The following is a 24,900-nucleotide window of genomic DNA, read 5'->3' on the forward strand; positions in this document are numbered from 1 at the left end:
CAGGTGTGTGCAGGTCCCACCTGCTGTAGCTCACCATCATGGACGACCTATGGGTCCTCCCCACTTGATAAAATGCTATGAAGCTACAGGACAGTTAGCTTTTTTCAGGTGTTTTCTTCTTGGAACCGATGTATTTCTCTCCAGATATGAGACTAGCTTTCAATAAAAAAAAAGTTTAAATCATTATTTTTAAAGCTGTTGTCGCTGCTTAGGGTTATATTCTGTTCAGATCCAGCGCCCTCACCAAGATGGCGCTGATCAGCAGCAGCCATAAGGTAACTTCCGGCTTCTTAGTGTGGCGGTCTTGAAGCGGAAGTGACGTGCCCAGTTTGGCCGCTGTTAGCTTGTTAGTTTGTGGTTCTGAATGTAAAATGGTTCTAGGCTCGGTTCTGCTGTAACATGCCTCTGGTTGGACCAGAAGCGGAGCGACATGCTCTGACGGAGGTGAGAGCAAACTTTATTGAACAAACCGAACCGGTTCCAAGTTCAGGCTTGTTGCTAACAGAACCTCCTCCTCCGGCCAGTGTCGGTACCGGTACCCCACAGAGACTCTGAAGGACCTGCAATCGGTCCGGGCTCGGTTCCGAGACCTGCGGCTGTTTGTGGACTTTTACTGTGAGTAAAAAAAACTAAAGTTAATTCAGTTTAATGAGGGCAGCAGTTAATCACAGCGAACGGCAGGGGGCGCAGGAAAGCAGACTCGCTGCGCTTTATTCACAAGCTTTCAGACTAGATCCGAGATTCTAAACCGTTTCTGTCCGGTTCCGGATCAGAACCTCAGTACCTGTAGACGGGCTGAGACTGCAGGAAATCGGGTCCGGTGCGGGTCTAGAGGTTCTTGATCCTGTTGGGCCAGACCGGATTGTCTGTCCTGAACCTTTAAACCAAAACGTATTCACACCCTGCAGCTTCAAAATGCCCTTCCAGTTTGACCTTCACATTTCTTTGGAGCGTTTCTGGAGCGGACCGGCTGGAGCCCAGACCAGAACCTGTTACACTCAGAGCTCCAGATTAAGGTGATGGTGCAGAGGAACCCCATCAGGGTGTGATTACTTTCAGGGAGATTTTCCAAGGGTCAGATGTTTCTCTGGCTTATCTGCCAGGAACCTCTTCTAGCTGAAAGGTGCGGCAGAAATACTTTCTCTGCCTGTCAGTTGTTGGGACTCGCGTAACCATGGCAACCTCTGCAACGGTCTCATGTCCCTCCATGAGTTCATGACCTTTAGCAGGCTGGCAGGCTCCAAGTCGACCCGTTTCTATCTCGGTTCTGAACCGACACGAGCTGAACTGCTGCTCTCTGGTTCTGTGATTCTGAACACAATTTCTGGCCTGGCTGTGGTCCGTTGGGTGGATCAGCTCGGTGCGGCCCGGTTTCAACGGTTTGGATCAGAACCGATGTTCTTGTGTTTCGCAGGTTTTCCAAACAAGGAGACGAGGAAGCTGCTGCACCTGTCGGGAACGCTCCCTGTCCTCTACCAAGGTCAGGCTGTCGGCCATCTGGCTCTGCGGGTTCCGGTCTGGACCTGTTTCTCAGCCCGGTTCTGGTGTCTCCACAGGAAGTGCCTACAACATCCCGGTGTGCGTCTGGCTGCACGAGACCCACCCGCTGTCACACCCGCGCTGTGTCGTCTGTCCCTCCGTCGCCATGGTGATCAACCCATCCTGTCCTCACGTAGATTCCTCCGGTACTGTCAGTGTGGACGGGCTGCGGAACTGGACTCCTGTAAGCCTACTGTCTGACCCCTGACCCCTGACCCGCGAGGCTAAGGGCTCAGCGATGTCACTTCCTCCCAGGGTGTGTCCAACCTGACGCTGCTGCTGTCAGAGATGAGGCTGGCCTTCCAGAAGGACACGCCCCTTTATGCCAGGAGTGTGGATCAAGCTCCGCCCCCTGCAGGACTCAGGTGTGTTCCTTACAGGCCGGGTGTAGGTAGAACCTAGCTGGTTCTGACTGGGTTTTATTAAGTGGTGTAAAGGTATCAGAACCAGGTCCAGGTTCTGATAGTGGTTCTGACCAGCCCGTGCCCTTTAGACATGGTTCTTGAGGTTCTGATGGAGGTTCTAATGGAAGTTCTGGTGGTTCTGATGGAGATTCTGGTGGAGGTTCTGATGGTTCTAATGGAGGCTCTGGTGGAGGTTCTGGTCATCTTAATTCTCTTATTCAGGATTCTGGGTCAGAGGTCAGAGGTCATATAGACGTCCTGGTTGGGGACAGTCCTGGTGATGCGTCTCCATGGTGACGGCACCGGTTCTGATCTGGCTTTGTCTCCTCTTCCTGTAGCTCCTCCCCTTCCTCCCAGCAGCCCCAGAGCCCCGCCCATGGCCCCGCCCACCTGACTGAAGGTAAGCCATTCCATCTTAGAAGGAGGGTGTTGCCTAGCAACAACAGGAGGTCTACCCCATAGGGGGCGCCACACCCAGTGTGAAAACTTAGAACAGCATGGGTGTGATTGCTTTCAGAGGTCTTTTGAGTTACCATGGTGACGTAATTGGCCAATACCAGTTTCTCATGTGAGAGCTGATTGAGCGTTTCCAGACTAAGCCCCTCCCCTTCTGCTGCAGCCAGCCAATGGGAACAGGATGGCGTCAGGACATCGTACACCGAGGAGCTGAAAGGGATCGACTTCGGGGCTCCGCCCTCCTCTGGCGGTGCCAACACTTTCCTGAGCCCCTGCCCTCCAGGTGAGATGGGAGTTATAAACCCCGCCCCTGTTAAGTAGCGTTGGTTCTGTTCAGGATGGGCTGCAGCTAAGCAGGTTCTGAACTCATACCTCAGGTTCTGATTTTGACCCGTCTGTTGCGGATCCCGTCCGCCCTGCAGGTGCGCCCCCCACCGAGCCCCTCAACAGAATGATGGGAGCTTTGAGGCTGGATGGAGGCAGGCAGTCAGAACCGAACCTACGTGGTTCTGGAGATCAGAGTCCAGCAGCCGAAACCGACCTGAGGAAGGTGAGGACGGGTTTTACCTCAGCAGTGTTTCCCTTGGGGCGGGGGCCTTTTTGGGGTATGCAGATTGATCGGCCCCGCACGGTTAACAGAACCTGCATGTGAAACCACAAGGCTGAGTCGGCCTGCTGTTGACAACTTTGCAACTGTTGTACTAAATTTAGTCCAGAAACAAATCAGTAATGGCTAAAATCAGTCAGGATTTTTAAATATCGGTCATCGGCCAGAAAACTGAAGTCAGTGCAATGCTACTTTATTTCAATGACAGCAATCAGTCTGTAGAACAACTGAGTAATGACCATTAATACAAACACTGTCTACACCAGGGGGGCCCAAAGTGGGTCCCTGAGGCCCGGCATCCTGCATGTTTTAGTCTGTCTGGTTTAACGCACCTGGATCCAATGATGGATCATTAGAGGCCAAAGAAGAACATGGACCTGCTGAGAAGGTTGTTGGTACCAGGGAGAGAGTAAAACATGCAGGATGCCAGGCCTCCAGGACCCACTCTGGGCTCCCCTGGTCTACACCATGTTCCAAATTATTATGCAAATTGGATTCAAGTGTCATAAAGATTTAATTTTTATATATAAAAATATCTATTAAATTCATAGATGGTTTTGTGTCTCAGGGCTCTTTGAGTCTCTGTACTTAATTTCAGAGATCTGGGTTGATTAGTTTGTCAGGTGAGCTCAATTAAAGGAAATCTACTTAAAAACTTGGCCAGTGTCCATTATGACGCTTTTATTGGGCAGCCTAGAGCGCCCCCTGTTGATTGACACGCATTTGACCAATAATGTTATGAAATGGCAATTTCCGAGCCAATAATATCCAGAGCGACTTGAGCTTGTTTTGACATGCCTGTATTCTTTCTGGAATATTTCTGACTGGTCAAACTCGGAAACTAAAATGTTCTCTATTCACCATGTTCTGTTTATATATCGCTTCATTAATCTACCTTTATCTGCTGTTGCATCTATTGCTCTCTAAGCAGAGCAGTTATGTATTTCCTTACCAATCTCAGACTCAAACACCCAGGCAGAGGGGGTCCGTCCCTCTGATGGCCAAGCGGGTTTTACTGGGTGATGATGGGATTTCTGCTGTTTCTACAGAAGATTCCTCCAGAGGAACTGGGAAGACGAGAGTTCCTCCTGCTGCTACTTAAAGAGAGCAAACTGCTGCCATCAAAATTAAACTCGACACGTTTAAAAAAGTGCAGATATTTCTCCCTGCTTTGCAGCTTTTAGCGACTGTTTTACTGTGTCTCTCTGTCTGCCGCCAGGTCTGCATGTTCATCGGCGCAGCGACTCCATTCAGTGTCTCGCCATTTGATCGATCACAGAGTAGACAGCTAAACCACATTTTGGTTTAGCTGTCAAGCTTTTGAAAGCTTGTCATGAACTAGTGCTAGCCAATTTAGCGGTGTGGCTCAGCCGGTGCTAACTGAGCTAGCGGTTACGGCCTGGAGCGCTCTCAGTTCAGTGTGTTAGCTATTAGCTTAAGAGTGCTGAAAGTAGACAAGCCGCCATGTTGGCTCACAAACAGATGAGGATGTGATCTGCTGACCACAGCTGGGTTCTAGTTCTGATCGTCGGGTCCCAGGTTAGGATTGTCCTCCTGGTGGGGGAGTTTCTGGAAGTATTACATGACCCTTATCTGGGTGGTTCTGACCCAGAACTGGGTCACCTGGTGGGAACCTAGACAGTTCTGCCTCTGGGTCCATCCAGGTGTTCATCTGGAGGCGGGGCCAGCTCATCTCAGCTGATGTGTCCCCCAGGTGTCGGCCCACCTGTCTCCAGACCGGGCCGCCGTCTTCATGGCTCTGATCACCATGACTGGGCGGAGCTTCAGCACTGATGATGTCATAGAGGCGGTTCAGCATAATCCAGATCTCCCTTCAGCGCTGAAGTTCCTGACGCACACCTGTCCGATCTGTCGTGACCAGGTGTCCTTCAGCAAGGTGACTGTCTCAGCCAGCCAATCAGAGGACAGACACCGCTCTACTTCCTGTTAGCTCTTCATCTCTGCTTGTTTTCTGCAGATCATCACCATGACCCACTGCTCCTGCTTCTTGTGTCAGAGCTGCTTCACTTCCTGTTTCTCCGTCGCCATCAAGGAGCGCGCCGTCCACCAGCTCACCTGTCCGCAGTGCGGCCAACCAGAGATCAGGAGCCAGGGGGCGCTAGAGGAGTCCATGGACTACTTTAACCTGCTGGACACACAGGTGAGTCAGTGAGGTGAGTCAGTCAGGTGAGTGAGAGCTCCTGGGAGTCCTGACATGCGTTGTGCTTCCAGATCCGTCACTTCCTGCCTCCTGACATCCATGAACTCTTCCAGAGGAAACTCCGGGACCGAGCCCTGCAGGAGATGCCCCGGTTCTGCTGGTGCGCTCACGTAAGAACCTCACTGGGCCTGATTCCAGTTCTGGTGAGACCATTAGGGTCAGAACCTCGGCAGGTTGTTTGTTGCTTCAGCGTTGCTTTGGGGCGCTCCGTGAATCGGACCGGTTCTGGGTCCGGTTCTGACCCAATCAAGGATCCATCAGGGTGTTTGTTTTTACATTTCATGACTGCCAGATGCGGAGCTTCAAGCGCTAAATGATCATTGCAGGTTGAGTCAGAATTAGAGATGCACCGATAAATATTCTAGATCTGATGTGCCCATCTATTCAGACTAATTCTATGATTCGTGCTCTGAACAAATGTACCCATTACCACAACAAAAGCCAACGCCTTCAGAATAATTTTGTTGTATTTATGTTTAGGCCTGTCGCGATAAACAATAAATCAATTAATTGCACGATAAATGAAAACTATCGACCTAATTTTAATTTATCGGCTTTATCGTTTCTTCCTGCCTTTTTCTCTTTCTATTGATGACACTGAATGAAACACGGCTCAGCTCTGGTGCTCTCCACCCACCCCTCCCCTCTCTTCCTCATTTTTTAGCGTAAGGGAGAAGTGAGCTATAGTATCAGGTAGTCGGGACGCACACCATGTTGTACTTCTGCAGCTTTAGAGCCCTTGGGGAGTTAGGAAGCTAAAGAAACACTATCTGATATTGGGGAAAAAAACTCCAAATGGAGCTGGTTTCACAGCCGAACGCAACTGCAGCAGTGTGGGAGTATTTCGGATTCAAACCAAATGACCGAGGCGAACCGCGGAACCTTTGCGAGCCGGTATGTCACGTTTGTCATAAAACAGTAGCAACTAAGAGCAGCAATACAACCAACTTACATCTGGACCTAAAGCACAACCATCCAAAGACGTTTTCCCAGCTGGGGAAAAACGTACAACTGGTGGGCTGTCCCTGTCTTCAAGTTGGCAACAGTCCACCATCATTGAAGCAATTAATCGACAGGCAGCTAACAAAAAGGACAACGCAAAGTGGTGCATGCTCACACACAGCATAGTTTGTTTAATTGGTAACGAGATGCTCCCATTTAATATTGTTGAAAAGCCGGCATTTTCAAAACTGTTGCAAACATTTGACAGACGATACAAAATCCCCGGGAAAACATACATATCACAAACGGCGATGCCACAACTGTCCAGCAGTATTAAAGAGGACATACTGAAGGAGATAAAAGACATTTCATTTTACTTTGCTACATCGGATATGTGGTCAGATATGACCCCTTATCTGAGCTTGACCATTCACTATATAGCTGCTGACTGGACCCTGCACTCTAAATGTTTAGAGACCAGATATGTCCCAGATAACCATACTGCTGACACCCTGGGAAAAAACCTGAAATCTGCTTTAGCAGACTGGGGACTGGATGAGCACAAACTGGTCTGCATCACAACAGACAGCGGCGCTAACATGGTCGCTGCAATAGGAAATCCTGGCTCAGCTGCTGAGGCCTCAACCTCCACCTTGCTGTTTGGTGGTCTGGACAGTGACAAAGAACGGACAGCACGTCCCATTGGACTCGGTAGACGTTTGGTCAAGACTTTCAACCTGAGCTTCCTTACAAAGAGAGACCTGAAGAAGGCACAGAATGAAGCTAATGTCCTCCAGCAAAATCTCATTCTGGTGAGTGATTTTAAAGTCATTTATTCATTCATTCATAACTCAAGATATTCCAAGAGTCATGTTTATTTTATAATAGCATGTAGACCTGTAGAATCAAATTAAGCCTGTTGTCTGGCAATAATTTAAATACAAACACAAATTATTAAGGGGAGTTAGTAGAAATGTAAAAAGTAGTATTTCTTTAAAGAAGTTGAAATACATTAGCTAATAAAAATTAATATAGTAATAATATATTTTATTAGAGGCATTTTGTTGGAGCAATATGTTACCTGTCACTGGTGAAGTTTGGCCCTAAATGAATAACATAATAATTACATATATATATTGCTCTAATAAAAATATTTTCAAAATCCTACAGGATGTTGTCAGCCGATGGGGCCCTAAGCAGAAGATGGTGTTGGAGCAACTCCCAGCTATTAGACGAGTCCTGGCTCAAGACAGAAAGCACGGCCATCTCAACCCAACCTGGCAGGATGTTTTGGTGTTGGACTCCCTCAACGCAGCAATGAAACCACTGGCTGACTTACAGATGTCCTCTCAGGGGAAACATACGTCTGTTAAGCCTGTGCTGGACCTGATTAAAGGTGACCATCTCTCTTCTGGCCATGATGGCAGCACCCTGACTGCCAGTATTACACAAAACATATCCAAGACACTGACTGAAAAATACAGCTCACCTGCCATCCAAGCCCTCCTGAGAAAGGCCACCATCTTGGATCTGAGGTACTGTGGCAGCATGGAGGAGGCAGTGGCATTGGATGACATCAAGCATCAGCTGGTTCAAGAGCTACTGGACTTAAAAGGGTCAGAAGTAAGTGAAGAAGGTGAGGGCTGCAGCAAAGCTGCTGGAGGAAACAAAGATGACTCTACCGCTGCCCCCCCACCAAGAAGAAGAGGCTAATTTACTTTCTTCAAAACAGAAGAGCTCAACTCAGAGGTCAGACCCAGGCTAGATATCCAAAAAGACAGCAGGCTGATGCAGAACTGACCAAGTTCCTTCAAGAAGATGCTGTTGATACCTCTTGTGATCTCTTGACATGGTGGCATGACAACCAAAGAAGATATCCTTTGATGGCAAACTTGGCTCAAAAATACATGTGTGTTTGTGCAACGAGGACCAGTTCAGAGAAAATGTTTAGTACAGCTGGAAACATTGCTCCTTCTGAGAGATCCTGCCTTAAGCCACAACAAATATTCAATATGTTGGTATTTGTTGCTCAGAATCTGTCTGACTAAAGCAGCTACAGATCTGCTTATAGAGGCACCTGCTCTTATTTAGTGTGCTTTTGTTACTTTGCACTTTTTGTTTATAAAAATTGCATTTTTGCCCATCTTCTCTATATAAATCTAATGATATACAGACTTTATAATCTGTACTCTTGGATGAATGTAGTTTTTATTTCCACTTTGGTTTTATGTTGTGTTCAGTTTTTATTCAAGCGCATTTTTTGTTAACAGAGACTGAGAGTCCATTTTAGGTCGTTTTGTTAATTTTGTTGACCAGTTCCAGTGTTAAGTGTTTTTTGAAAATAAAGTGTATTTATCTTTGGTAGGATGTACCGTACTTGTATTATTAAGGCATTAAAATTACATCGGATCGATATCAGCCAATACTAAACCTCACATATTTGTATTAAAATTGGAAAAAGTGGATCGTGTTATTCACAACAAAGTCACCTTTGACCTGCCAGTGACCCATGTGACTTTATAGTCACATGACACCCAGCATTCGATCCCTTTTGTTCTCACGCGAAGGTGTGCCGAGTACAGGAGTGGTTGTGCAAAGCTAGTAGCTTTTGTATTTAACGCAGTTTTCTTCTTGTGCTTGCAGCCTAGTTTATGGTGAGTCTTGTCTTCCAGGAGCTGCACAAGCTACTTTCAGTTTCCACCAGATAAGTGGTTGTTGCTCTGATGAGTGCTAGGTTTTGTTTTTCTTTTTTCTACGGCAGCAGTTTATTGTTCACTTTGATTTGCACATACCATATTTGTGGCTTTTTTGACTCACCTCTGGCATTTTCTGCTCGCGCTCGAGTCCTTTAATTTGCCTCTATGGAGATGGTGCTTATTGTGGTGATGATATGATGATGTATAATTTATGATGCTCCACCTATCTGGCTTCACTCCAGCCTGATGATGAGCGTGACTCGTCTCCCTCGTGTGCATCTCACTGTCAGACAACGCGTGCCCCAACTGTAGAGTCGTGCTAGGTCAGGCTAAATCAGCTGACTGCGCTGAAGCAGCCTACCGACTGGGCGGGATCTGCACAGCAAGACCTGTTGCCACCGGGACAGATGGCGTGCCCAATGCAGCCGACTGTGGAGGCACCTTTGATGGACCGATACGGGGAGGTTGTCCACAAAGGTGGATCACTGCACTACTGAACTGGCCCAAATGAAGGCCCTCTTCTGGTGTTTCAGACCAATGCTGGTAGCTGCATAGCACTTCCTTCTGAGCAGGACGGAGCATCGGTCGACAGTAATGATGCTATTTCAGTGGCAACCTTGGGTACCCAGTTCCTCGATTACCTTCTGGAGCTCAGCTCCAGGGTCTCCGGTTTCTCCCTCAGAGGAGTATATATGGGAACTGCATGCCTGGCGACTATGCAGGAGGCATACAGGTTTGGCTTGGGGCAAATGCCAGTTGTGGAACCAGAGATTGCCAAAAACCTGCTCCCATTCAGGGGTCCAGACATCGTACTGCTTTTGTGTGGCACAGTTTGGCTTGCGCCCTCCCAGGCATTCAAGAGGCAAGTTGGCCCGCAGGTAATGTTTAAAGTCATCAGTGAGTTATTTTACCCCAGGACAGGTTGGTAGCTGGGCTCTCCACACCCAGACATGTTGGCACTGTACACTCTGTCCCACGAGTACCATCTTCAATTCAGAAGCCAGCCCCTTGTACCTCACTGGGTGAGGAGGATGACTGTCATCCGCAACCCTGTGAAGGCACCGGCACTGAACCAGGAAATCTGCACCTCGGTGGACCTCTGTCAAAACATGTGGCCCCCTGTTGAAAGCCCCCTGGGCCTCTGTCAAAATCCAGGGGGCTTTTATTCCAAGTATTTTTTTTTTTTAGAAGACCGGTGGTCTTTTTTTGATCTCTGAAGGTCATACCTTTTCGCATGCTGACCACCAGGGAAGTTTTGCAGGCAATTTCCCCAGGTGATTGGCAATTTCCCCAGGTGATCTGTGAGAACCACTTCCATGGTTCTCACAGATGCTTGTTTTCATGTCTCAATTGCTCTGCCTCACTGGCGGTTACTTTGTTTTGCTTTCCAACAGAAGGATTTGCAGTTTATGGTCCCCCATCTGGACTTATGCTGTCTCTCAGGGAATTCACCCTATGTGTCACAGTGACCCTCTCCCCTCAACAGGAGCCAAGGCTAAGAATCCTCCCGTACCAGGACGACTAGCTTATTTGTGCAATGACCTGCAACTAAGTGGTCCAGGACAAGCAGTTGGTGCTTAATCATGTGGGACACCCTGGACTGCAGGTAAACATGGAGAAGAGTAATCTGACTCGCTCACAACAGACAATCTTCCTGGGCATTCCCATGAGTTCTGTCTTAATGACTGCTTGCGCTTTTCCCCAGCGGGTTGACGATATATTGAGAATTCTGCGAGAATTCAGATGTGACATGGTACCGCCTCTTGTGCGATGATATGTCCTTGCTGCCCTCTACATGTGGTAGAACAACTGGAGTCTGGACCCAACTGGGTACACTCACTGACTCGGGAGGCTTCAGGTCAGGCCTCAGTGTCCTTAGTATTTGTCTCTCAGGAGGGATCTTCTTTCCCAGATGTGGGGTCTGGATTTAGCTCCTACAAGGCCCGCATCTACAGTATTTGTCCTTCCTTCCATCTTATACGCTTATCCCTATTGGAGTCACCAGGGGTGCTGGTGCCTATCTCCAGTGGTCAATGGAGACAGGCAGTGGTGGGATCACCCTGGACAGGTCACCAGTCCATTGCAGGCCCAGATCCACTTTCCCAAAGTATGTTGAGAAAGTTGTATGTATGATGGCTAATGCATGGGTGCCATCCATGTGCTCACTAAGACTTGCACCTTGCAAGTGACATCTTACTCTTCTGCCTGCACGAGTAAGATGTCACTCTACAAGGGGTCTGCCATGACTGGGGTGCTGCTGGACACTATGCACAGTGTAGCCTCCTGGAAGTCACCAAGCACCTTTGCTCGATTATACCAGGTGAATGTAGCTTTGCCCCATCCCCTCCAAGGCACCCTGGAGCAGCATCCTTCTACATCCAACTGAGGTAGGCAGTGTAGTGGCTGTTCTTTTAGATTTTGTTGACATAAGTCATCCAGTGCTTAAAACTCCACACTCTCGCGGTCAGTACGGATAAAGTACAACAAAATTTACGACTGTAACTGCGGTTTGATCAATCCAGGATGACCACCAGAGTACTCGGTCCATTGGAATCCTTGCAGCGCGTATGAAGATTGAGGGATTGAGCGCCAGGTATCATGTGACTTGAGTCACATGGGTTACTGGCAGGTGACTTGAGCATGCGCAAGAATGATCATTCAGTGCATGAAGCTCTGTCTCTGGCTGTCATCCGGGATTCTTAGAACTGCAAAGTTATAACTTTCGTTTCAGTGTTCCTTCGGGATGCTCCATGAATCGGACCTGTTGAGGATGGACTGTCCCAGCTGTAGGAAGAGCACCTGTTCCCAGTGCAGGTCACCTGTAAGTAGGCCTGTCGCGATAAACTATAAATCAATTAATCGTACGATAAATTAAAACTATCAACGTCATTTTAATTATCGGCTTTATCGTCTCTTCCGGCCTTTTTCTCTTTCTGTTGATGACACTGAATGAAAAAAGGCTCAACTCCGGTGCTCTCCACTGACCCTCCCTTCCTCATTTCCTTAGTGTAAAGCCCAGCGCAGAGACACGATCTTAGAGCTGTCGGCCGATTGTCGGCCCATTTTCAAAACCTGACAGACCACACATTAGCCGACAGAAATCCTAGGTATAACGGTTCCATCGGGTTCGGTCCTGCCGTGTGGTGTCCAACAATGGGCACAAAATAATGGCTACAAGTTCAGTGAACTAATTTTAAAACCAGGCATTAATCAATGCTTTACTACAATCTACCTGCAATGCATGTGGCTAGTGTCAGCGTAAAGTCCTGACTGAATGAAAATCATTAGAACCTATTTATGTCACGTTAACGAAGAACAGCTGAAAAGTTACCGGGTTTATCAACTGCGGTAGCAATTTAGCTCCAACTCCTCCCCTTGTCATTTCTATATTCTTTGCACAAAATGTTAAATAAACATTAATGTTGTTTCCACGTATCATCTCCAATGTCCTCCAGACTTCAGGTTGTATATATACAATAATTTTTGAGACAATTAATCGTTCAGCAAAATTTGTTATCGTGACAGGCCTACCTGTAAGGCACACACACCTGTAGTGTGAGCTGAACTCCAACCAGAATCTGACCCGGTCTGTCTACTCTGCAGTGGTCTCCTCATCATCAGGGACTTTCCTGTGCAGAGTTCAAGGCGTGGCAACAGCAGACCCAGCAGGACCGGGACAGCTCCATGTGGGTCTACAAAACCATCGGTAAGAACACGCCTTTAAGTAATCGAGGTCTGAGTTGATACCAAGGTTTGATCTGGACCCGGTTAAATAGCTCCCTCTCCACCACATAGTGGACAGACAGCGGAGCACCTTCTCACATAGGCTGCTCCAGCTCCGCTGTCGTAGGGACAGATACAGGAAATCCTTCCTGCCACATGCCATCTCACTGTACAATAAAAGCTAAATCATTGTTCTGCACTAATCAGTCCAATTTTGCACAACTGCACTGTGGCACACTGCTGTACATATATTTACATATACATTCTGTATCTGCATTTTTGAATCTTTGCAAGGACTGCTCTAAGCTGCTTTTATATTAACAGCATTTCATATTTTACAATTCATAGCATTTTATATTTTATTTTTTATTTTATCTACAACTACTACTCAGTGGTGGATGTTATTGTGTCTTGTCTCTATGCTGTAACTGCGAAGTAATTTCCCTGCTGGGATGAATAAAGTACTTCTATTCTATTCTAGCGTCTGATTTGGGCTTGGTCCCGTCAGGGTGACTTGATCCGGTTGGTTCCATCTGCATTTGGACTGAAAGGAAACATAAAGTTAATTGTCACAGTGCAGAGTTTCCCCCAAAAACCTGCTAAGCCCAGAGGCCGTGGCAGTCCGCCATGTTTTTGAATTAAAAGATGTTACGTTAACAGGAAATATTACCGGGTAATTATGTTTCTGGGATACATCATTCACAACGTTTAAACCCGCAGCTATACAGTCTTAAAAACACAAACCATAAAAATACAATTAAAATAAATATCAACAAACAAGGAGATTTAATTTATGAAGCACTAGTAGGGACCAAGCTGTTTTTTTCCTGACTGTAGAGTTTTTAATAAGCACAGAGAATATTTGTTTTGGTTGCTCAGGCTTTAAGGAACAAGTTTTTTCTGATCTCCATAGAGCAACTCTACCTGACCAGAGGTAGAGAAGACATTTGATGTTGTGCAGTTTGAAGCATTGTGGTGCTGGAAAAAAGGAGGGGAAAAAAAGCAAAGCAGAAACAGAGCCATGCGCTCCGTTAGCAGGAGCGCTAACAGGGTTAGGGTTATGAGTGGCGTTTACATGTTGAGATGTAAACACCACTCATAATTCTTTGTTCACAAAGATAGAATTCTCTCTGCACGCTCAACGCGCAACTCTGAAAGCAGATCTATAGATTACATTTGCAGTTGCACAAATGTAATCTATATAAGGTGAAGCGTTTCTCCAAGAACACCTTCCAAATCGTCCAGTCTGAGTGAAAGGTCAGACGCCATCCATGGCGAGGGAAACTGCAGCCGCGGCCAACGCGCTGAGGCGCCTGTGGTTGGTGCGGCTTCACTCTGTTTGATGCATCAACTATAAACCTTTCAGGAATGATTCTGCTCTGCCGGTGAAATGCTGAGCGCAGCAGAGACGCATGCAGTATGGAGATTTCTGGTGTTTTAGAAAAATTCATTTTAAATAATTATAAAAAATAATAATAATAACCAGCAATGCCTAGACTGTCAGGGGGGCCCACCACAATAACAGCAGATGATGTCTGACTGGAGAATACGAGGAGAAAGTGGTCAGTTTGTCCTTGAACAAACTGACCGTTTGCAGCCTGAAGTAGCACAGGAGAACCTAAACCGTAGACGAGCGTCTGCCTCGGTAAACTGGGATCTGGTTCTGCAGGAGAGGAGCCTATTAACTAAAGAATCTGTCTCCCGTTCTACTGCTAGTACCTCTAGGAACCAGCAGGGAACCGACAGTCTGGTACCTAAGGGTTCTGGTAGGAATATCTGAACCAATCGTGTCTCTGAAGCTGGTAGCTAACCCCCATTCTTCCTCCAGTAAAGTCTTGTTTGTCCTCAGAGTGTCCTAGTTGTCAGTTCATCTTCAGCCTGTCTAAAGGAGGGTGTCTTCACTTCACCTGCTCTCAGTGTCGCCATCAGTTCTGTGGCGGCTGCAGTCAGCGCTTTGCTCTGGGCCCGGTGAGTCCGTGTTCTAACTGTTCTACCGGATTCTACCGAGTTCTAGTCTCCTCATGACGTCTCCCTCCTCAGGCTTGCAGCTTCTCCGCTTTGTGTGCGTCCAGAGGTCTACATGCGCACCACCCCAGGGACTGCCTGTACCACCTGAGAGACTGGAGCGTGGCCCGGCTGCACCGGCTGCTGCAGGTTAGCTGGACCCGGGTCGAGAACCAGACCCGGGTGAACTCGCTGGTGATGCTCTCCTCCCTCTCAGCACTATAGAGTGTCTCCTTCCTGGTTGGAACCGTCCAGTGGCAGCTTGGCTCAGTGCGGTCAGACAGGTGAGGTCATTTCCTGTCCCGGGGAACCCGGCACATCGCGGTCTGCCTGACAGGTGCGTTTGTGTGGCAGTGGCTTGTTTCGTACCGGAACTGCGAGATGACAGCGGTATGACAAAGGAGGAGCCTTGCGGACGGCCGGCGCCGTACGGAGGATACTGCCAGTAAGGTCCAGTCGGAGGCCGTGGGTCTTCCGCCTGCGTACCTGTTCAGGTGAGCTGCTGTCTGTCCCGGCAGGGCTCACTACAAGGAGCGTCTGGTGGAGCAGATCAATCGCTGCGGCGCCGACCCGGCCGTCCTCTTCAGTCCTGCGGAGGTAATCGCAGAGCTGCGGCGATGGAGCATTGTCGTGCCAACCAGAAAGCCTGAGGAGCCAGAGCCGCTGTACGCCCATCGCCTCCACCTGGTCAGTGACAGCATCACGACTGGCATTTGCCGGTCCGGTAAACGTTTAGCTGCTGAATTGTCCGCAGGAACCACATCTGGATTGTGACCTCCTGTCGGTCCAGGTTAGACAGAGACACTTTCAGCCAATCACAACCCTCGGTTCTGTCTCTCTACAGGTGCTGACCAATTGCCTTCCTCTCATGAAACAGCGAAGCACTCCATCAGTGACATCAGCAGAAGCTCCGCCCACTCCACCCGTCCACAGTCAACGTCCCAACCAATCAGATGATGTCTGATAACTTCAAACAGGTCAAAGGGAACCAATGACAGAAGCTTCCAGTCGCAACTACCTGAGCTACTTGACGTTACCATGGATGTTAACAAGGCTAACGAGCTCGTCAGCCTTTGGTTTATTTAAATTATTTTTTCTCTAGCATTGAATAAACATTTTAAACAAGAACCGAGAACAAAAAAACTTACGTTTATTCTGATCCTCATGGCTCAAAATTCATACAGTTCTTTTAAAAAGGTGAAGCTTAATGAGCATTGGGGATTAACAAAATGAAGCTTAACGAGGTGAAGCTTAACGAGGTGAAACTTAACGAGCGATAGTGATTAACGAGGTCAGGGTTCGGGTTCCAGCTGCTCGGTTTTCTGCACTTTAATAAATTTGTCATCTTCTCACTGTGTAGTTTCTGTCTCTATGGCAACCTGATGTGTTTCCAAACCCAATAGAACCAGTTTGATATTGAACCCGACTGCTCTTCATCAGAATGTCCTGGTTCTTGTTCTGGTGGGGTTATTTCTGTCTGGTAGAACCATGAAGGTTCTGGGAAATGATGAAGACATTAGTGATGAAGATGCTTAATGTTGCCCCATTTAATTCCCGGAAAGGTTCTGGAGAACCGTTGTTTGTGTCAGAAGGTGTAATAAGACCAGGCTGGAAGAACCGGTTCAGAACCGCTCATCAGGGGTTTAAAGCTGCAGTGTGTAACTTTTACTTTTCAGTTTAAACCAAAGGTGTCAAACTCCAGTCCTGCAGGTTTTAGATGAGCTACAGCTACAAAACCCTGGAATGAAACGTCTTCATGACCTCCTGGTGTGGATCGGTTCTCCAGAACCTTCATGACCTCATAATTCTATCCAGGTGATGCAGCAGAGAATCTAAAAGTTGCAGGACATCAAACCTCCAGAACTGGACTTTGACCCCCCTGGTTTAAACTGTCACCATGGTGATACTCTGTTAAAAAAATCCATCTCCATCTACCATCTGAAGAAACATCCAATCAGAGCCAGGAGGAGGGGCTTAGTGCTGTCAATCACCTTCATGTATTTGCTGCTCAATGTGCTAATGACCCAGCCTTCCATGTTGCCATAGTGACCGACCCAGTATGGAAATGATGGGTCCGTACTGGGTCCAAGCTGATCTCTGACTTTGTGAAACTAAACTGGGTCAGAACCAGAACTGCTCTAGAGCAGCTTTAAATGTGAAGAATGTCTGGATTCGCTGCAGAAATAAAACTCCAGGATTTAGGGTAAGTTTCTAACTTTTATTAAAATAAAAAGTTTATCAGTAAAAACAAAAGTAACCAGAAGGTTAAAAATGTTGTGCTGGTCAAACGTCTGTCCAATCGCAGAGGTTGCTCCTCTGGGTGCTGATTGGTTCTGTGCTCTGATTGGCTCAGCTGGTCCTGGCAGCAGCTTCAGGTGTGACAGGCTGCAGCGTCCTCCAGGGATCCTGCAGCATGGAGGGACTGAAATATCTCTCCACCGGAACGTCTCTGAGCTGGAAGGCAACAAGCCGAGACAATCTGGATTAAAGGAACCGCTTCACACTGGAGCAAACCGGATCAGAACCGCTCAGGTAACCTGCTCACCTGGTTCCACTTACAGCATTAGTCCGACACTCACCAGCAGGTTTAAACTAGAAATGAACGTTCAGTCTAAAAACGTTCTGAACCAGTTGAAGTGGAACCTTGGTTCTGTTCAGAGTCAACTGGTCCAAACAATCAGAACCACAATGGAACTACGGAAACTGGAGCATTTTTACAATTATCTACAGAACTCATGAAAATACTGATCATCACCGAAGGCTTGCTGGTGGTTCCGACACAGCTGACAAACCGAACCGGCGTTCTGTTTATCTGTGCTACCTGTAAATCCGTCCTACCTTGTGGTCATGCTCACATCGATGCTACGTCACAATCTGCTGACTCAGCAGATTTCTTATAAATCCGTCCTACCTGTGGAAGTTTCGTTTCATGTGTTTTATTTCATCGCAGATTACGGTTAGCTTTATTTCATTTATTTTATTCCCGGCTTTCATTAAGCTGCTGAATTACTTCATGGTTTTACTTTACATGACAGCAGCTTGTAAATTTATTTTTAAATGGTTTTAGTTTGCTGTCTGAAATGTCGTTCCTGTAAACATATCATTATTTGGCGGTTAATCAGGACAAAATATGTTGGGTTTTTAGCTATTTTGTCCTTATAATTAAAAATATTTTAGTTTAATAACGCTCTTTATTACTAAACTTTGCTGAATAGATGTTAGTGATACTATGTGGGATTTTAGCTGTGTAATATTAGTGTATATGAATCATATCCTATCATTTCAGTGACCTGCTCAGTTCAGTGACACATTGTGGCTGCATTTAATAAAGTCTGTCATACAGCAGATTAATGCACAAAAAAAGAGTCACACTGATCTGTATTTGTCTTTAATTCCAATAAAACCTGTTTCCTCTGTCTGATACGGTTTTATTCTTACTAACCTCTGTATTTAAAATATTTGAACAGGTAGGATATTCTAGTAAAGGATTAGTGCAAACATCTACAGCTTTTCATTTTAAACAGGTAGATATTCAGATGAAGGAAGTGATCTTCTTGTGGTTTCGTCATGGATAGAAATTGTTCCGATGCTAAGCTAACCATAACTGCTAAGCTTCCACTTCAGTCACTCAAATATTGTTATCCGATATATTTAACATCAACAACCTGCTATAGTTTTCTGACTGTAAACATGACGGTAGCAGCTTTGGACGGGTAGCACAGACAGATAGACTTAGCTATCTATTCGTGCTACTGTAGGAAAATCTGACGAGGTAGCACAGATTGTCAGAACACCTGTACCAAACAAACAAGCCCCGCCCACTCCCTTTTATCTCAAACAAACTTCTTGTTTAGAAACATCACAACCACCTGCAGGTTCGGAGCTCCTGGAGGACTGAAGGACTGGGGTCGCCGGAACCCGGACCCCCTCCCGACCGAAACCCCGAACCCCCGGCTCTCGCCGCTGAAATGGGCCGGTGACCCGTCCATAGTTCCTCTGCTGAACCCGGGACAGAACCGGGGAGAGAAGCCTGCCCCTCGGCGCTGAGGAGAACCTCCGAATGGAGACCGAACTCCGGGGAAAGTCCAGTCTGAAGCCGGCCGAGGGGCACCGGGACTCCGCCGAGGTCCAGCCGGAGTTCGGTTCATCTGAGCGTGGAGCAGAAGAAGCAGGAACCTGGCTAAAACCTTATAGAATGTGGACCGGAACCGGAAACACAAGGTTCCGTTGAAGCTTGCAGCCTACAGCGCCAACTAGCGGTGGAGCAGTAACCTGCAGGGGGCAGCACCCCAGTCTGCCATGTTGGACAGGGAAAAGGCGGAGGCTTCTGCTGGGATCACACGCTCCAGTTCAGGAACTAAAATATTTAGGCTCTTCAATCCTGGCCTTGATTATTCTACACTTACAGCAGAATAATTATAACCCAGTTTGTGTTAATAAAAAATCTTAAAACATTTACTTAGATGCTCTTAATGCTTTTTGCTATTACAGCAGAATAGAACATGTTTAAAGGGATTGTGTGTGTTTGTGTCAGTGTGTGCATTTCATCAGTTGTCTAAAAGGTCTACCAGTGTCCTCCATGTTTTGGTTCTGTCCCAGGTTCAAACAGAACAATGGCTCACTAGCAGAACCTCTCCTGAACTTTGACCTGCTAGTTGGACTGCTTGAATCAGCTGTGATGATTCAAACGGTCATCACAGGCCTTGGGGACTGGAGCTGGACTCCAGTGGTTTACGCAGGTGTCCATGACTTTTATATATTGTGGTTATGAATGGTTACCTGACTGAAAGTATGTTTGTATGTTGTATGTATGAAAGTAGCTTTTTCAGCACTACAATTGGTTTGCTGCTGTCTAGCATAGGAAACTTTTGTAAATTAGAGTAATATTTCCCAGGTACACTGAAAAATGTGATCCCTGCAGTGGAAAACACCTTCTGGTACTAAATACTGCTTGACTTATAAAAATGACCTTTAAATGCCACATGGTCTCAACCTTGAGTCTAGTTTGTTTGCCTTCAGCACTGTAGCCCTAGATATTTATGAATTATATCTAGAATTTTACAATTATATCTGAATGTAAAATTCGGATGAATAAAAATCATTCAAAGGCAGAAAGTTTTCTTTTTTGTTGTATTTTTGTAAGTCAACTTCATCTTGGTAGTTCCCCGTTTCTGAGGTTCCAATGGCTCTGCCTTCGGTTAAACAGTAGAACCATGTTTAGCAGGGACAGTTTTAACTTAAGCATCTTTAGGAGTTGGTGGAATGTTATTGTGATTTAATATGAGCTGCATGTCCGAAGTCAACCAGAAGTTCCCAACAACCCTGGGCCGCTTGGTGGTATCTCTGGTGTGTTATTCTGAGCTCGGCAGCGCCCCCTGCTGTGCAGGGATACAAATTGTACAAGACAAAACGTTTGGCGCAAAACCTCAGCGTGGTGTCGCTTGTAAAACTGCATTTGTGACCAGCGTCAGCAGTTTCACGTGGTTGCAGTTGCTGACTTTTCTGTGTTAAGGAAAACAATTTTATATTAATAAAAAAAAGTTTCTGTATGCAGATGTTCATACATGTGTTTGAATGAGTTTTGCTAAAAATGTATTGGACTGAATGGAGCAAAAATATTAGAGCAGGACTTTCATATTTTGATACTTGTAGAACAGAATCTGTGAGCAATACTAAAGAACCTGTGAAGTGTAAGCAAAGTTTAGTATCTGAAAACAATTACAATTACAAAACTCCTGTAAGATTTTTCTCTATAATGTCAATTTCCCAGGCACAAGCCACAAATATACCTTCATACTCAAACCTTTCAGCTTCGATGTAACAGGGAGTTATCTCTTTTTCCTCAGGCCCAGCGGCATTGGGGGTTTTGGGGGACATTGCCCGCCCTAGAATGGCCAACTTTCTATTATTCCTATATCAATTTGATACAGTAGGGGCTTCTGCACTTCCCATATCTGTGTCCTCTGTCACTGTTTTCAGCAGTTAAAACTGTTTAAGCCGTTAACACGTCGTAATCTGTTTTTCCGAGCCGCCTTTAAATGCAACTTGAGCGCTACAACGCTCGCGCTTGGTTTACACCTGTGCGGCAGAAAGAAAGCTGGTGATGCTGGGCAGAGCTGCTCAGGTGGGTTAGAATCATAGCAGCAAACCAGCAAAACACAAAGAACTTGGCAGTTTTCCCCCAAACTAACCGACTGAGTTGAGTAAAGCAGTTCAATACAGGTATTGTTAGCTAAAAGATGACTAGCTAGCAGTGTTGTATAAAGTACTGAAATCTCAGAGTCAAGTAAAAGTATAAGTACCTCTCCAAAATATGACTTTGGTAAAAGTCCAAGTCACTGACTGAAATGTTACTTGAGTTAAAGTCTTAAAGTATCTGAAACTTCTTGTACTTAAGTATGGAAATTACTGTAAAAATGGATGTACTCAAGTAATGTAATGAAAAGTACAAGTAAAAAGTAAAACAAAGCAAATGCAGTTTGAATGACATTTTTTATATTTTGGTAAACTTGTCAAATACACTTAAAATAATGTACCCAACCAAGTGCAGGCAAAATTAAACCTGCTAATAGATATACCTGCAGGCATCATTTAGTTAAGAAAATTAGGTGCTTTACCTATAGCACAAGGTTAACTTAACCTGCTTTACAACTGAACCAGCTTCTTAGTAAACCCTCCAGGACAGAAAATACAAAGTTTTTGTAAACCTTAAGTTTTCCCTTCAAGTAAGGTCAGTGCTGAAAATGAGAAAAATAAATAGTACAGAAAATGCGGCCAACATGAAGAAAAAGAGCTGTTACGATTACTCTACTTCACAAATCAGTGAATCAGTCAATGCTACAGTCAGTAGGTGGTGCACACAACTGGTCATTATGCAAAAGAAAAAAAGAATTGGGAGGGAAATGCAGCTTATTGGCATCTCTGTAAACCTGGTTTTGAACTTGCATGCCTTTCCTATATTCGTTAAATTTAGTCTAAATTGCTATCGCTATGGCTTCTGTCCCCCCTTGAACAGAGGAGTCTAGGTAGCCTGCTACAGTCAACATTAGGCCTAAGCTAAATACACCACGTGTGGAACTGAAACAATGCCAAACAAAGTTCATTTATGGTCAAGATTTCACAATAGTGCCTAGTGACCAAGCTATAGTTACTGAAACAGGAGGATTATAACCATTTCATAAGAAGTTACCTTGATGTGTTTCTTCAAGTTGGACGGGGAGTTTTTGTAAGATAGAATTTCCATGTGACTGCTACTGATTGCGAGACTTGCTTTGTGTTTAATGGGAGAAGCGAAACAGGTGTATCCTAATTAAAAGTAAAGAAATCAAGAAATGGCAAAAAATGTGGAATGAAGATAAGAAAGGAAGAAGATTATATGAAGTACAAAAGTCAGTTCGAATTCGAAGCATTAATGAAAGAAACAGAAGAGAAGAAATAATAATTAGTAGATTAAGAGTAGGTCATACCTACTTAAATGACATGCTTTATACAATAGGGAGGAAAAATAATGATAAATGTGAGAGATGTGGAGAGAAAGAAAATTTAGAACACATATTGATGAACTGTAAGTCAAATGAACTCGAAAGGGAAGAATTAAAGAGAATAGTTAGAAATATAGGGCATGAATGGAATCTTAAAGGTATATTAGGAAATGAAGGAAACATAACAGATATTCACAAATTAAGGAAAGCATTGTTTATTTATCTTAAGAATACAAAATTAAAAAATAGAATTTAATAGATGTGAAGTAATGCTTCTACACACTCATGTACAGTAGGTGGCGGTATGCACCTTAAAGTTGCTTGTGATCCGCCATAATAGAAAAGAAGAAGAAGAAGAAGTATCCTATTGGTGGTGATGAACAAGCCCAGGCAAGCAGGCTACGGACTTTGTTCGGTAGCCTGCTTGCTACTTGCTAATCAGTAGGTGGGGTCAAAACACTTTGTTTCTCTCTCTCGCTTTTTTGTAACGAGTAACTAAACCACACATTGAAAATGTATCGGAGTAAAAGTACGCAATTAAGTTCGGAAATATAGTGAAGTAAAAGTGAAAGTCATCAAAAATTTTCATACTCCAGGAAAGTATGAAGTACTCCAAAATATACTTAAGTAAAGTAGTGAAGTATTTTTACTTCGTTACTATACAACACTGCTAGCTAGTAACAATACAGCACCTTAAGCTTGTTAACTAGTAGCCTGTACGTAGACTACTGATGTTGTTGTCTGCGTTCAGCTACGTAGATTAATTTGGTTAAACTCGTCTGGAGCCGGGCTGGTCCCAACATAAACAGCCAATCTATAGTTGGAGGCCCCGCCATCGGCATCCGGCTAAAGGAGCGTCCTGCAGATCCAGAGACTGGCGGCTCCTGGCAGTCAGTATCAGCGTGATTCATCTGCCACCGAGGCGTGGGTGTCTGAACTACCAGAGTCTCAGCCGAAGCCAAAGTAAGTGAGAAATGAAGATGTTGGTGTGAACGCCGGCTCAGATCTGAAGAACGAGTGGGTCCAGCCTCCGATGGACGGCATGTCCTCAGAAACCAGATAATGTGTTCAGGAAGCAAAGAGTTCCACCTTAAACACCTTCTGCTCCTCTGAACGTTAGTGACGGCGACACGAAGCTTCATGAAGCGCTGAGCTTTTCTGTCCACTTCACTTGCTCCACTGCGCCACCAAGTGGTCAATATAGGCAACGTGAAAACAACATGAAGCCTTTAAACGAATAAACAAGTAAATGATGGTTCTGAAACATAAATTCTGATTCCAGTTTTAATCTGTTAGTATGAAACAACGGCTGGTAAAAAGAAAATGGCAGAGAGTTGTGACTGGCTTGTTACTCTAACCCAGCTCACTAGGAACAAAGTGACATTATTTATGATTTAAACATAAAAACTTTAACAGCTCTGGTTTAGGTGGTTCCTCTGCTCTCGGAGTGGATGAAGCCAGAAACGGATCAGCAGGTTTATGGAAGTTGTGATAAAACATTTTGCCACCTTCCCAATATTCCAGCGAATGTTTTCTGTCTCATGTTTGCATCTTAAAATGACTCGGCTGAACTTTGGCGACCGGTTAGTATCGTTTCCTTTCTGCAGAGCTCAAAATGCCTCGGCACAAGTTTTTCTGTACATCATTAAAGTTCATTGGACACTTTTAAAACCCTAGAAATTAGAACACAGGATGATCCACTGTGCTGTTTTTTGGCATTACAGGCTATGATTTATTATTACTGTGTGAAACTATTTATTAGATCAAAGTGTTGCCAGGAAAAATTGGGTCCATTGGAAAAAAGACGCTCCAAAGAACTGCAAACGCAATAAAATCCTAAAACTAGAAAATGTGACGGTGAAACAGCGGCGCTTTGCTGCCTTTTGTTTCGCTCCGCAACCAAACCGACGAACCAGTTCCTGAATCAGTCACCTGGTTCGGCCCGAATACGAGGCTTCAAACGTCACAACCTGCTGCATCAACACAAGCCTCGATACGCTTCATAAAATCCTCCTGATTGGTCGACTCGCTCCGAGGCCTCGGCACTGAAAACACGTCACTGATGAAAGTCATTGATTAAATCGAACCTGGCTTCATCTCAGTAACGAGTCCGAGTTCCTGGTTATCACTTCAGGTTTGACCTCATTAATGGGTCCAGTTTACCTAATTAATTAATCCATCAGCAATCAGATCATCATGGAGGAGCTTAACTTTACCTGAGTCTCTTTCTCCCATTAAGCAGGGCAACTTTACTTGGTAAAGATGATAAATGACTAACTTTATCTGCACACTGAGATTTTCCAGTAACAAGTTTAATTTCACTTTAGTACAAGTATTGGCAACACTCTCTGGATTATCAATAATAATTTGTTAATAATAAAGGTAGACTTTTGTAGCAGACCCCCTAAATGAAGGATTTTGGCTTTACTGATGAACAGTGAGGTTTACTGGGAGTAAATTGAGTGTCACTGTAAGAGAAACACAAACACACACACACAAAAAGACAATGTAAGCTACAAAAACACACTCTTACAACCGTAACGTATCAACTAAATTAACCTTCATTACTAAAATGATCAACTCTAACTCAAAACAATACCCTGCTGTTTGTATACAATAAAACCAATTTACAATTCCAACCGATCAATATTAGAAATGTTCTTATTTACAAAATAAACACACCTTGTGTTTCTATTAACGGGGCAAGATACATTTTTACGCTGTTGCAACTTGTCTTCTGTTCTTTCTGTTGGTAAGCTGCTGTTCTATAATATGAACAAAGGAAGCTGTCTTATCAAAATAAAAGCATCAAATTAAAAACCGGAAG

At 45.3% G+C, this 24,900-nt stretch overlaps 3 protein-coding genes across 6 annotated transcripts; 2 read left to right on the forward strand and 1 right to left on the reverse strand.

Moving 5' to 3' along the window:
* Window positions 1-279: 279 nt before the first annotated feature.
* On the forward strand, window positions 280-15,944 carry LOC111608983 (E3 ubiquitin-protein ligase RNF31-like). 3 transcript variants are annotated; one of them, XM_023336051.1, is made up of 19 exons: window positions 281-444; window positions 525-615; window positions 1,415-1,480; window positions 1,557-1,723; window positions 1,795-1,904; window positions 2,282-2,343; window positions 2,563-2,682; window positions 2,777-2,949; window positions 4,721-4,903; window positions 4,985-5,167; window positions 5,239-5,337; window positions 11,597-11,686; window positions 12,469-12,571; window positions 14,438-14,556; window positions 14,629-14,742; window positions 14,810-14,876; window positions 14,947-15,037; window positions 15,111-15,279; window positions 15,437-15,944. In XM_023336051.1, the coding sequence occupies exons 1-19, from the start codon at window positions 400-402 to the stop codon at window positions 15,554-15,556; spliced, it is 2,172 nt and encodes a 723-aa protein (XP_023191819.1). In that variant the 5' UTR covers window positions 281-399; the 3' UTR covers window positions 15,557-15,944. The 3 variants fall into 3 exon arrangements, with proteins under 3 accessions (XP_023191821.1, XP_023191819.1, XP_023191820.1); XM_023336052.1 differs by having other exon boundaries at window positions 283-444; window positions 2,822-2,949; XM_023336053.1 differs by lacking the exon at window positions 11,597-11,686 and having other exon boundaries at window positions 280-444.
* On the forward strand, window positions 5,553-11,609 carry LOC111608984 (zinc finger BED domain-containing protein 1-like). The gene is made up of 2 exons (XM_023336055.1): window positions 5,553-6,981; window positions 7,340-11,609. The coding sequence occupies exons 1-2, from the start codon at window positions 6,337-6,339 to the stop codon at window positions 7,880-7,882; spliced, it is 1,188 nt and encodes a 395-aa protein (XP_023191823.1). The 5' UTR covers window positions 5,553-6,336; the 3' UTR covers window positions 7,883-11,609.
* Window positions 15,945-16,796: 852 nt separating the features above from the next.
* Window positions 16,797-18,809, reverse strand: mplkip (M-phase specific PLK1 interacting protein). Of its 2 annotated transcripts, none has more exons than XM_023336056.1 (2): window positions 18,459-18,809; window positions 16,797-17,046 (listed from the first exon to the last, which is right to left on the reverse strand). In XM_023336056.1, exons 1-2 carry the CDS (start codon window positions 18,738-18,740, stop codon window positions 16,942-16,944), a joined length of 387 nt encoding a protein of 128 aa, XP_023191824.1. In that variant the 5' UTR covers window positions 18,741-18,809; the 3' UTR covers window positions 16,797-16,941. The 2 variants fall into 2 exon arrangements, with proteins under 2 accessions (XP_023191824.1, XP_023191825.1); XM_023336057.1 differs by having other exon boundaries at window positions 18,462-18,807.
* Between the last annotated feature and the right edge of the window lie 6,091 nt (window positions 18,810-24,900).

Source organism: Xiphophorus maculatus, chromosome 6 (genome assembly GCF_002775205.1).
Source record: "Xiphophorus maculatus strain JP 163 A chromosome 6, X_maculatus-5.0-male, whole genome shotgun sequence".
Taxonomy (NCBI): domain Eukaryota; kingdom Metazoa; phylum Chordata; class Actinopteri; order Cyprinodontiformes; family Poeciliidae; genus Xiphophorus; species Xiphophorus maculatus.